General features: G+C 41.5%; 2 protein-coding genes across 10 annotated transcripts in view; both read left to right on the forward strand.

Annotated features, from left to right (window-relative positions):
- The window catches only part of LOC129725124 (bcl-2-related ovarian killer protein-like), a 94,504-nt gene that overhangs the window by 57,372 nt on the left and 23,090 nt on the right, over positions 1 to 14,042 (forward strand). The gene's annotated exons all lie outside the window — the stretch shown is intronic.
- Positions 1 to 14,042, forward strand: part of LOC129720424 (uncharacterized) — a 55,061-nt gene that overhangs the window by 29,847 nt on the left and 11,172 nt on the right. The window contains exon 5 of the mRNA XM_055671905.1: positions 12,931 to 14,037. Coding sequence (XP_055527880.1) covers positions 12,931 to 14,037 — 1,107 coding nt within the window. The remainder of the gene's footprint in view (positions 1 to 12,930; positions 14,038 to 14,042) is intronic.

A 14,042-nucleotide genomic window follows, 5' to 3' on the forward strand; every position in this document is an offset into this window, starting at 1 on the left:
CTAAGGTGGGCGCAACAAACGGTGGAATTTATGAAAGACCAATTGCCTTTAATGAATTTTTCTCATTTGTACGTCAGAATACGATCATCAGTTGGCAAAATGCTTGGACCAGAGGGGAACTGGGAAGGTGGTTACATTCCATAATCCCCAAGGTATCGACGAACCCGTGGTTCAAGGGGTTGGATGTAGGTCGGGATTTCATTTGCGTGATGTCCCGGCTTATGTCCAATCACTATAGATTTGACGCGCATCTCCGTCGTGTTGGGCTCGGGGAAAGTGGTATCTGTGCCTGTGGTGAAGGTTATCACGACATAGAGCACGTTGTTTGGTCATGCCCTGTACACCGTGACGCCAGGTCTAAATTAATAGCTTCCCTGCAGGCCGAAAGTAGGCAGCCGGCTGTTCCTGTTCGTGATGTCTTGGCGAGCCGTGACCTATCCTACATGTCCCTTATATACGTTTTCCTGAAATCCATCCACGCCCCAGTTTAGTCCTATCCCCTTCCGCCTACATCCAACCAAACGACAAGAACACGTTAAGACCCCAGATCCGGAAACAGCAACTAGACCCGCACGATACTCTCAGGTCCCGAGAGAGACAACCCAATATGCCAGTCCGTAATATCTTGGCCCAGCAGCGGAACATGTGCTTACCTATGGCAATGAAAACCATCATACAGTAAACCAGTGCTTTTAATGCAAAATATTATAGCTTTAAGTTACATTTAGTTTCAGCTCGTAGTCGGCAACGAGGATAAAAAATTTGCTTTTAGTTATTAAGATACTTTAGAAAGTAAGCTACCAGATATAATTGGCGCCGTTAAACATTAAATTGTATTTGTGCCGTGTCAAATAAATTATAGATGAACAAAAAAAAAATAAGGTTGTATGTTTTCAATCATTATAGGAACGGAAACAAGTTAGTCTGAAAGTATAAAGAGTGAGGAGGTTTTTGGAAATGGTTATCAAGTATTCAGAAGCGATCGTGATCTTTTGTTAACTGATAAAAAATCTAGTGGCGGTGTACTAGTAGCCGTCAAGACAAAGTTCGATGCAAAGTTGGTCCCAACGGTGAAGTATAAGGAATTTGACGATGTTTGGGTCAAAACTGTATCGAACGGTCAATGCCACATTTTTGTATCAGTATACTTTCCTCCCCAGTTTGCTAAAAAACAATATCATGAATTATTATTAGAAACCACCAACTCAGTAATTTGTAACTCTGACCCGGAAATTAAAATTCACATATACAACGATTTCAATCAAAAAGATGCAGACTTTATCAGGGACTACGATAACGAATCACTGTTGCTTCCTATAGTAGGAGATAACGAGGCATTACAGCAAATTTTCGACACGACCAGTCAGTTAGGATTATATCAAGTAAACGCAATACGAAATGAACTGAACTGTTTTTTAGATCTCTTGTTCACAAACTGCACTGAAGATTTCAGCGTAGATAAAGCCATTGATCCTCTATGGAAAAATGAGAAATTTCATACAGCCATTGAGTATTCATTAAGCATAGATAGCACTAAATCACGTCCCAGTGATAGTGAATTTGAGTATATGTATGACTTTGAAAAAGCTAATATAACAGAAATCGACCGTAAACTCAGTGTAGTTGACTGGCAATCTCTTTTTTGAGGCGAAGAGGATATTGAAAAAGCCGCGAATACGTTTCTCTCTCTATTATACGAAATTATAAGGTAATATCTGGAGTCCCGCAAGGATCAAATTTAGGACCCTTACTATTTATTTTGTTCGTTAATGATGTAACCTTTTTACTTAACCAGATCAAAATTTTGATCTATGCCGACGATATTAAATTGTATATGGAGATTAAAAACCAGTCTGACCTTGAATTGTTTCAGTTGCAGATCAATACCTTCTATTCTTGGTGTCTGAAAAGCTAACTTGATATAAATATTAAAAATTGTAATGTAATATCATATACAAGAAAACTTTCAACGCAAACTATAAACTATTGCATATGCCAACAACTTGTAGAGAGATGTACTAAAATGAGAGAATTAGGAGTGATTCTCGATTCGAAACTCACTTTCGTGAATCATTATAACACAATAATCAACAAAGCCAACAGCATGCTTGGTTTTATTGAACGTTTCAGTTATCATTTCAAGGACCCATACACAATAAAAACTCTTTTTGTGAGCTATGTTTGATCAATACTAGAGTACTGCAGTATAGTTTGGTCTCCATATCAAAAAGTTCATATCAATCGTATTGAATCAGTTCAAAAACAATTTTTGGTTTTTGCATTAAGAAAACTCAATTGGGCATCATATTCTCTCCCTTCTTACGAATCTCGCTGCATGCTTATTAATATAGAAACTCTGAAGAAACGACGAGAAACAACCATGATTACCTTTGTAAACGATATAATCGCACAACGTGTCAATTCACCAAATCTGCTGGAAACTCTTAACTTTTATGCTCCTTCTCGTTCTTTAAGAACGCGCAATATTTTTACTATTAATAATTACCGGTCACTGTACGCCAAACATAGACCAATTAACAGCTTCATGAACGCCTACAACAAACACTGCGAGATTATAGACGTTACCATGTCCCGAAACGCATTTAAAAGCGCATTACGTGCTAGAACTCAATAGCTTAAGATTAACGTATACATTAGAATTGTAGTCTACATTGATTGACGAAATAAAGAAAAATGTGTTCATACTCTAAATTATTAAAAATTTATAGTATAAACGCATTGAAACCTCTCGAAACCCAAATCTATACTAAAATGAATCGTTAGAAACCCTGAAGACCACACTCGGGAAAAATCCAACAGGCAAAAATGGTCACCAAGAATTTGATTTAAGTCGGAATATTGCATCGAATTCGATGAAATTTTCACAGCACATGCATCCTAAGTTGTAGTTTACGAAAATATTTTTTGTTTTTGAAGAAAAAAATATTTTTTTCAATAGTAACTATTCAAAACAATATGTTGAAAATCTATGTTCTGGGGCACTGAAAAATCAGAAAAAAATCACAAGTATTTTTGACGAAATTTCGAAACTGCCCTGAAAATTTCGCGGTGGTGTTATTTTTTCATCAAAATATATGTTTCAAAGTTGGTGCCGCAACGCATTTTCAAACGAGAAGCGAGTAAGCAGTACTACTATTGACAATCCCAGTTTCAGTTATATGCAGAAAATTCTGTAAAGTTTGTAAAATTAGTTCGATAGAAGTGATTTTTAGTCGCAAAATAGTCAAAATATGCTTAGTATGTTACCCAACCATCATTATGTTGACAGACAGTATACTTTATGCCCCTAACAACTCGCAAGCCTACCTACACGTTTTACTAAAAAAATAATGCAAAATTTAGTAAGAAGACAACTGTACAGAACGCATAAACGAGGTAAGATCGCCCGTGCTATTACTTTTAGTCATTATGGTGCACTTTCCGGTATGAGAACTGAAGAAAACTGGGTTTAGGAGCATTTCTCGCTTGAAAATGCGTTGCGGCACCAACTTTGAAGGTCCATATCTTTTGATCAAAAAATAACACCACCGCGAAATTTTCAGGGAAGTTTCGAAATTTTGATTTTTTTCAGATTTTTCAGTGCCCTAGAACATAGATTTTCAACATATTGTTTTAAATAGTTACTATTGAAAAATATATTTTTTTCTCCAAAAAAAATATTTTCGTAAACTACAACTTAGGATGCATCTGCTGTGAAAATTTCATCAAAATCGATGCAATATTTTTAATATTATGTCTATTTAAAAACAATTTTGACCTAAATTTCAAATGACAATATCAACTTGAAAACTTACTCAAATTCAATAAAAATTGGAAAGTCAACTTCCCGAGTGAAACTCTTGAAGTTTTTACTTTTTAATACTTATTTGAAAAAAGTAGACATCGCTATTTTTAGGGATCCGTTTCACGAATTCTGACCCTTTTGCACAGTTGGTTTATTCAACCTTTTCTGCTAAATGCCCGCACCTTGCACCATCTCTCCTGCATTTACCCTTTTTTCAAATCCTGGTTGTTTCAGAAGACCTTCCTTGTTTTCCGGAGCTTGCCCTTCATAACCACCCAGATTTTTTTCTATTTTTGGCTAAATTCTAGCGAGTTAGGCGGATTTGCCTCCTTCGGCACAAAATCAACATCGAGTTACACTTCATAGGACCGGAGTAAGAACAGCAGGCGCGTCTGGACGCGTTTTTTTATTATATATTTGGCCCACTGATGGGGTCGGTCGTTATGTGCGGCTTGCTGAATTTACCGCACCCACAGGTTTTCTGCCACTGCAAGAACTTCTTGCTTCTCGGTAAATTTTTTGACCTTCTTCTTGCGGAGCATCTCCGGAACAATTAGGCAGAACTTGCCAACGACTAGGGTTTGCAATCCCGGGAACGATTTCCCGGGAAATACCATTTCCCGGGATTCCCTAATCCCGGGAACAGAAATTTTGATTCCCGGGATCCCGGGATTCCCGAGTACCTAGAAAAAAATCGCAAAACTTATAGTTTTCTATACAATAATGCAATAAAACTAAATACCCTATCAAAGTACGAAACTGACGTCGTCAAAGTGTAAAGCACCTTTAAAGTAGGTGTTACACGAAGCAAATATTTGCTTGAAATGACGGTCAATATTTGCTTGTCGTGTAATATCAGATTATTTGTCAAAAATATTTGCTGTCTTATTCTGTAATGGTTATGGTTTTTAATCATAATATTAGAACATGAAAATAATCATTTACTTGTCGTGATTTTTTTAATATTCTCAGCATATTACGTTCCAGATAAAAATTATGGTGCAAGTTGCTTAGAGCGATAAGAAAATTTCCCGAAGAAGGTTGCTGAATATTACGTTTTTTTTTTCTTCAACTATAGTTTATTTGACACGGCACAAATACAATTCAATGTTTAACGGCGCCAATTATATCTGGTAGCTTACTTTCTAAAGTATCTCAATAACTAAAAGCAAATTTTTTATCCTCGCTGCCGACTACGAGCTGAAACTAAATCTAACTTAAAGCTAGAATATTTTGCATTAAAAGCACAGGTTTGCTGTTTGATGGTTTTCATTGCCATAGGTAAGCAGCATATTAAATTTGTTCCGCTACTGGGCCAAGATATTACGGACTGGCATATTGGGTTGTCTCTCTCGGGACCTGAGAGTATCGTGCGGGTCTGATTGCTGTTTCCGGATCCGGGGTCTTAACGTGTTCTTGTCGTTTGGTTGGATGTAGGCGGAAGGGGATAGGACTAAACTGGGGCGTGGATGGATTTCAGGAAAACGTATATAAGAGACATGTAGGATAGGTCACGGCTCGCCAAGACATCACGAACAGGAACAGCCGGCTGCCTACCTTCGGCCTGCAGGGAAGCTATTAATCTAGACCTGGCGTCACGGTGTACAGGGCATGACCAAACAACGTGCTCTATGTCGTGATAACCACTCTCCACAGGCACAGATACCACTTTCCCCGAGCCCAACACGACGGAGATGCGCGTCAAATCTATAGTGATTGGACATAAGCCGGGACATCACGCAAATGAAATCCCGACCTACATCCAACCCCTTGAACCACGGGTTCGTCGATACCTTGGGGATTATGGAATGTAACCACCTACCCAGTTCCCCCTTGGTCCAAGAATTTTGCCAACTGATGATCGTATTCTGACGTACAAATGCGAAAAATTCATTAAAGGCAATTGGTCTTTCATAAATATCACCGTTTGTTGTGCCCACCTTAGCCAACGATTTGTAATATTCGAAGAAGGGTTAATATTTTGGGACATGTGATTGAAATACAATGTCATAAAACGGGTTTGAGAATTAAGTTCGATTAACCTTTCAAAATTTTCAATCACGGGACGGTTCAAGACCTCACATTTGATTAGAATACGAGAAGACAGGCTCCAGAAGCGGTTTTTCAATGGTAGTACTCCAGCTAAGATCTCCAAGCTCATCGTATGGGTCGACTGCATGCAACCCAAGGCGATACGCAAACAACGATATTGTATTCGCTTCAGTTTGATCAAATGTGTGTTTGCTGCGGAGCGGAAGCAGAAACACCCGTACTCAATAACAGACAGTATCGTTGTTTGGTAAAGCCTTATAAGGTCTCCTGGGTGGGCTCCCCACCATTGTCCGGTTATTGTACGAAGAAAATTCACTCTTTGTTGATATTTTTTCATCAGATACCTCACGTGACAACCCCAGGTGCCTTTAGAGTCGAACCAGACACCAAGATATTTGTGTACCAAAACCTGAGAAATCGTTTTACCCATTAATTGTGTTTGAAGCTGAGCAGGTTCATGCTTCCTAGAAAAAACTACTATCTCAGTCTTCTCCGGACAGAATTCGATACCTAGCTGTAAAGCCCAAGCAGACAAATTGTCCAAGGTATCTTGCAATGGTCCTTGCAAAGCGGCAGCTTTGGCACCTGTAACAAAGATTACACTGTCGTCTGCAAGTTGTCTTATCGTGCATGAATTTGCCAGACATTCGTCGATGTCATTTACATAAAAGTTGTAAAGAAAAGGGCTTAAACATGAGCCCTGGGGAAGACTCATGTAGCTAATGCGAAAAGTTGCCAAATCGCCGTGCGTAAAATGCATGTGCTTTTCGAACAGCAAATTGTGCAAAAAATTGTTCAAAATTGGAGAAAATCCTTGTCGGTGAAGTTTACCCAAAAGAATGTCAATAGACACGGAATCAAAAGCCCCCTTAATGTCCAAGAACGCAGACGCCATTTGTTCTTTGCGAGCATACGCCAGCTGAATATCTGTTGAAAGCAACGCAAGACAATCATTCGTCCCTTTGGCACGGCGGAAGCCAAATTGAGTATCTGATAGTAGACCATTTGATTCGACCCAATGGTCTAAACGACGGAGTATCATTTTTTCCATCAATTTCTGGATACAGGATAGCATTGCAATCGGCCTATAAGAGTTGTGATCAGAAGCTGGTTTCCCTGGTTTTTGGATGGCGATCACCTTCACTTGCCTCCAATCCTGCGGTACAATGTTTTGCTCCAGGAACTTATTGAACAAGTTCAACAAGCGCCTCTTGGCATTGCCGGGTAGATTCTTCAACAAGTTGAATTTGATTCTATCTAACCCAGGCGCGTTATTGTTACAGGACAGGAGGGCAACTGAAAATTCTGCCATCGCAAAAGGTGATTCTATCGCGTCGTGGCCCGGAGACGCATCGCGAACAATGTTTTGCTCAGGAACAGAGTCCGGACATACTTTCCTGGCAAAATCAAATATCCACCGACTTGAAGACTCCTCGCTTTCTCTGACCGTTACGCGATTCCGCATTCTTCGGGCTGTGTTCCAAAGAGTGCTCATCGATGTCTCCCTCGACATCTCGTTCACGAACCGACGCCAATATCCGCGTTTCTTTGCTTTAGCCAAACTTTTAAGCTTGGTATCAAGCTCCGAATACCGTAAATAGTCGCCAGGTATACCTCCCTTCTGGAAGGCCAAAAACGCGTCGGATCTTTGCATGTAGACATCGGAGCACTCTTGGTCCCACCACGGAGTGGGAGGCCGTTCTTTGATCGTTACGCCGGGATATTTCTTCGTTTGGGCTTGCAACGCGGCGTCGAGAATCAAGCCCGCGAGGAGGTTGTATTCTTCAAGTGGTGGATGATGTTGAATCGACTCGACCGCTTTTGAAATCATTTCCTCGTATAACTTCCAATCGACATTCCGTGTGAGGTCATACGGAATGACAATTGGTCGCATGCGAGTTGATCCGTTTGTAATTGAAATAAGAATAGGCAGATGGTCGCTACCGTGAGGATCGAGGATTACCTTCCATGTGCAATCCAACCGTAGCGACGTCGAACATAAGGATAGATCCAAAGCGCTTGGGCGCGCTGGAGGTTTCGGGATACGTGTCATTCCACCGTTGTTTAAAATAGTCATGTCGAAGTCATCGCAAAGGTTATAGATTAAAGAGGAGCGGTTATCATTGTAAGAGGAACCCCAAGCCACACCATGACAGTTGAAGTCTCCCAAAATCAAACGTGGCGAGGGAAGAAGTTCTATTAAATCAAAGAGCAGCCGTTGCCCAACCTGTGCTCTCGGAGGAATATATATTGAGGCAATACAAAGCTCTTTACCTTGTATTGTCATTTGACATACGACAACTTCGATGCCTGGAATCGAGGGGAGGTTAATACGATAGAAAGAATAGCACTTTTTAATCCCTAAAAGTACTCCTCCATATGGGGTGTCTCGATCAAGGCGAATAATATTAAAATCATGGAAGTTGAGATCAATATTTGAAGTAAGCCAAGTTTCACAAAGGGAAAATGCATCGCATTTGTTTTAATTTATCAAAACTTTAAACGAATCAATTTTTGGTAAAATACTTCTACAATTCCACTGTAAGACAGAGATAGAATCCTTCATATACGCAGTTGAATTAGGCATCGAAGGATACAATCGCTGCAAGGAGGGGCCATTGGGCAGTCAACTGCTTCAAAAATGATCTAACTGTTGGGAGGAATGCTGTAAGAAAAATTTTAATTGGATCGGGTACATTGAAATTTTCAAAAATCCAGTCCACAATGTCAGAAAATTTCACTAATCCAGAGTTTGTTGCATCAACTGGGAGTGCAAAAGGAACAACTGGGGTTTTAGATGTTCCTGGCAGTGCTGGGAACTCCTTCTGGGACTTTAAATTTGCAAGCCCAGGAGGAGTTTGCTTCGGTTTTTCCGCAGCACTGTTTGGTTTGTTCGTACTTTTCATTACACTTTGGGTAATCTTAGGACCTTTACGGGGAAGTTTAGGAGAAGAAACATTCTTCCTCTTCCTAGACTCCCCAGGATTGGCATAAGTTGTTCCCGCTGGTGAATCGTCAGAATCGGTTTCATCAGAGGACAACAGATCAAAGGGGTTCGATGTTATGGTAGAAGTGGTCACGGTCTTCTTCAGCATCTCAGCATAAGAACGCTTTGAACGCTCCTTAAGTGACCGCTTGATTTTATCTCTGCGCTGCATGTACACCGGGCATGTGGAGAGCTCATGCTGGTTTTCCCCACAGTGAATACATTTTTCAGCATTAACACTGCAAGAATCTTCCGCATGAGTCTCCCCACACTTGCTACATCGTGCCTTATTGCAGCAGTAGGCGGCTGTGTGGCCTAACTGCTTGCAATTGGTGCAATTCATAACACGGGGTACATACAATCGCACAGGCAGACGAACCCGGTCGATCGAGACGTGGCTAGGGAGTGCAGATCCGGCAAACGTAACGCGAAACGAGTCTGACGGAGTGTAAACTTTTTTACCGCCGACGAGAGACATGGACCGCAATTGCTTACAATCCAAAATCTTCGCCTGTGTTTCGGTATTTTTGAAGCAACCGGTTGCGCTTTTTAGGATACACTCGACAGACAGACTCGAATCGGTTATGACACCGTCGATTTCCACGTCTCGTGCGGGTATGTAAACGCGATACTCGCGTGTGAAGAGCTCAGAGCAAGCGATAGCATTGGCCTGTGCCAGATCACTGACCACGACACGGAGCTTGTTAGGTCGGACCTTGGAAATTTCGGTCACGGCCTTGTACCCCTTCTTCAGGTCTTTAGAAATTTGCTGTATGTTTAATCGCTTTGAATTCACCCCTGCCTTTGGACGAAAATAAACAGTATAGCTGCCCTGTTGAGATCCGTCCGGGTAAAGCCTGGGGCGAGGGGGGACTGGAGAATGAACAGGGGAGGGGGTAACAGAAGGGTCAGGGTCAGGGGGGTTCGGGGATGGTGGCACGGGAGGCGAGGGATCTATATCCATCGCGCTAAATGTAGCGCACTAGCGCCGACAAGAACACGTACCTATTTACTTCTTCCTTCCAGCAGTGGTTGCCCGATCGTTCGAAGCTGCACCCAAAGCAGCCAGCAGCACCAGTACAGCAGCACCAATACAGCCACCAGCAGTGAGCCGGGTGTGAGATCACTCAGCACAGCGACACGACTCGACTGTCAACTGATGGCCTTGAATTAGAAAGATCTATTCACTGTGCACAGATCAAAACTGCAGCTGGTTTTTTTTTAATTCTCGCTTGTTTACCGTCGGTCTAGTTCCGCCACTGTTGTTGTGCCAATCACCGACGCCCGGGGAGGCGGCTCCACCCAGGACCCTAACTCACGACCCGTTGATTAACGGACCGGCGCCAACGGCTTCACTTCCTCATGCAATGGAAGGCGTGATCCCAGAGATTTTTCGCCTCAGAAAATCTCCCGGTGTCGGCTAGAATTGAATCTAGACCAGTTGGGTTGGTTGTGAGTGGATCACGCCATCTCACAACCATCGACACCTATGTCGGCGGTGGGATTCGAACCCAGGCGTCGAGCGTGGTTGGCGGAGACGTTACCAACTACGCTAGGCCCCCGCTGAAAACTGCAGCTGGTATTTTGCACCAATACAGCCAAAGTTGCGAGCCGGGTACAGAACGTAGCGACACAACTCACAATCTAGTTGGCCTTTGGCGCGAATAATACACTCTTTTGTTTGGCTATTCGTACACACGGACCGGATTGTAATAGAACGACCACTTTGCACGTCCGTTTCTGTCGAGTGTTCGACGCGGAATGAATATTACGTTTTATCAGGGTATATCACGACTAACTGTTTGTTTCACTAACGGACAGTTCGAAGTGAAAACTTCCGTTATCCTGTGCTGTAGGTCAACAGAATCGTTGAATAAATGATTGAAAACGTAGAGTAATTTTATAGAGATTTAACGTGCTGACAAATTCAGGTCGGATCAAACTGCTAGTTTGATTATTAAAATTACTTGGCTTATTAGGTTAGGTTTTGCGATGTCTCAACATAAACCTTAATGTTTTTCAAGTTGGAATGATCGTTCTTCGAGACAAATCAAACTGAATTTTTCTTTTTTTTTTTCAATATGTGTGTTGTTTTCTAGATTATTTAAACCTTCCACAGACCATGAAATAACTCACAATGTAATTCTGTTTCACAAGTCCTGTTCAACAAATGTTCTTCAAATAAAATAAATACCTAAAAATACGTGTTTATTTTTTGTCATATAGATAAAGGGTTCCCAGACCTTTGCTCAGCTGAGCACTTTTTCAAGCCAAAATATTTGTCAGGGCACCTGCTTTCTTTTGAATGAGTAAATTGAGGAAGTTTTTGTTATTAGATTTACACTGTAGGTGCTCCGCCAAATATTTTAGTTCAAAAAAGTGCTCCGCCAAGCAAAAGATCGTAGAACCTAACAGAAAAAAATATTTTTCGAAGTTGATTTTTGTTTTCATCAAAAATGCCATGGACCACTTGTAAAAGCTTCTTGGAGCATCAAGTGGTTTGCGGAACATGATCTGGAAGCTCTTTATATAGATAAATAAATCGAATAGAATTGATTTCGATAAATCATAGTTATGCGAGCAATAAAATATTTATTTACACTAACTTTGATTGGCATTCCCTTTCTCTATAGAAAAATGAATACAGATTTTTTGATTTGCTTAGAAACAAGCTATTATTCATGGCAGGAATTATTCCGTTTCGAAGGTTCAAGTGTTCAAAAAACTCTCCGATTATAGACAAAAATCAAAAGACAACAATTTTTAGAGAACACTAGTTGGCTTCCAGGTAACAAAAATTTGCGTGGAAGAGTGTAAGAAAAAACAACATTGTAAATTACAGATACTTTTCAAAAGAGTAAAGTGCAAAACCTGTCAAACAAAACCCTTCTAATCAGTGAGTATTAAATACTCACTGGCACTGACGACACTCAAGCGTGAATGAATGAATGAAAGTCGAGAAGTCAACAAATTAAATAAATACTCCCAACTCGAAATAAACCCTGTGAAGGGCATAGTTTAATGAAATAATAGGCTTAATCCATACCCGAAGCAATGATCTTTCAACAGACACATAATACCTGATTTACTATGCCCAAACCAGGTTCGCTCGTCAATCAATCATCGGAAGACGCAGAGCACATTACGACTGCTGCCCAAATAAAACCTACTTCGGAAGGTTTAATACCTTATAATGTTGTAACTGCACATTTCGCGGGTATTGATTCGGTGAATTATGTTTCATCACCATATGGCACCGAGAAATGCAAGCTCATAGATTTGCATTCTTAAATATTCGAAGCAATGCTCAACAAGAGAACGAAAATTCCAATGTAAATGCTTACGATTACTCAACAAAGTTCGCATTAAAGTATTTCACGACTTTTACTCATCAGCACGGATTCATTCCAGCCGGGAGGTGCCATGCAATTCCACGTTCTGCAATCGAACAAGTTTCACTTCGCAGTCCATTCAATGAATTATTCCTTTGTTTTCATCAATATATTTCTTCGTTGCTGTCTGGCAGATTCGCCGCTGACCGGAGTTAGCGCAATTTCGAAAAAATCGTGAAACAGGCGCAACCCGACCCGACACTTTACGCTTCTGCTGGAAGAAAGTAAAATTAAGTTCTTCTGCAACGTACTCCAGTACAAGCTGCCTATCACGATTGACAATGCACAACCGAAAGTGAGTAATGTGACTCAATTTGTTGGCCCGCTCGCTGCCAACGGTGTCGGGAAATTGACAGTTGAACGTCCATGCAGTCTGCAAGCACGCCGCCGGTCGTGGTTAAAGGGTTACCAAATATTTTAAAACTATTTTTGGGGCCACATACGCGCATCGTGCGGAATATTTTGATTGAGTTTCGAAACAACCTCAGGAAATTGTCAACTCGTGATCATTGTTGGTGGACGGTATGCAGATTTTCGATATATTTTTCGTGGAAGTAGTGCTCATCCAGTGTGGGTTATAAATGTGGGACCATTTTTGGTTCAACCTTCAGTTTCGTTGCGATTTTGGAAGAGGAAGTATCTTCTTAAAATGGCTCTTATATTTTGTGTTGTGTTTTACATGTCCATTCATGCAGCATATGGGGACGTTTTCGCTGCCAAAAGTATAACCAGAGCACTTGTTCCTCCACGACGAGACAGTGACTATATAACATCCAAACCACCAACAACCACACTCCCGGAGGTGATTATCAATCGAAAATCCGCCAGCACAACTACTGCAGCTCCTCAACGAGATTCGCAAGGATATTATTACGATCCACCGAATAGTGAATATCTTCCACCAGAGCAACCGTTTGCAGATGAACCACAGCCACCTTTTGCCGACGAGTATCCCACTGTGGACAACCAATACCTACCACCAAATAGTGATCCCGTGTTCTCGGATCCTCCCGTTAACGACTACCTTCCACCATCACAACAAATACCGCAGCAAGACGAAATCATAATCGTTACAACCGAGTCTGGATATATTTACAACCCACCAAGCTCACGACCACCATTAGCGGACGAAGGATCTATTATTTCCCCCGGAAACGACGATGGATACCAGTATAATCCGCCCGCTAATGGATACCTACCCCCTGCAGGACGATCATTACGGGACGAAACTCTTACCAACGACCGCTATCCAATCAGACTTCAATTGAACGAGCTTACTTGTCTTCAGAACAGCGGAGGTTACTTCAGGTCTACGTTAACCATACAGAGTGCAATCGATGGTGCTCCAGTTATCGATGGTGAACAGAGTGGTGACCTAACAGGCTGTAATATTCGTGTTCAACAGACAAGACTGGTAGTGAATATTGAATCGAGTGATTTTTCAAGGTGTGGTGTTGTTCAATGCGGGAATAGTGCACGGGAATTGTGTTTACGATTAAGGTTTCCTCAAATCGCCGGAATGCGCACTGCAGCAGACGCAATTCTTACTCTACAGTGTAAAATACAACAACGGGTGGTGGCTAGAACGCACGCCTTTCGGTTGGGTGTTAGTAACAATGTGCAAGGTAGAAGCACTTCAGGAACGTACGCTTTCGGTGGATCACAGCGGCCCTTTCGTTCGCAGTTGGGTCTTTTTCGAAGACAGGATAACGGCAACGGGTTTACGCGTTCGCTCGAACCAGGAGGGGCTGTGATCCTAGGTGAAGATCTTATTCTTAGGACACAGGTGCGAAGCGGTGATGGTGAG

The sequence above is a fragment of the Wyeomyia smithii genome, chromosome 2 (assembly GCF_029784165.1).
Source record: "Wyeomyia smithii strain HCP4-BCI-WySm-NY-G18 chromosome 2, ASM2978416v1, whole genome shotgun sequence".
NCBI lineage: Eukaryota > Metazoa > Arthropoda > Insecta > Diptera > Culicidae > Wyeomyia > Wyeomyia smithii.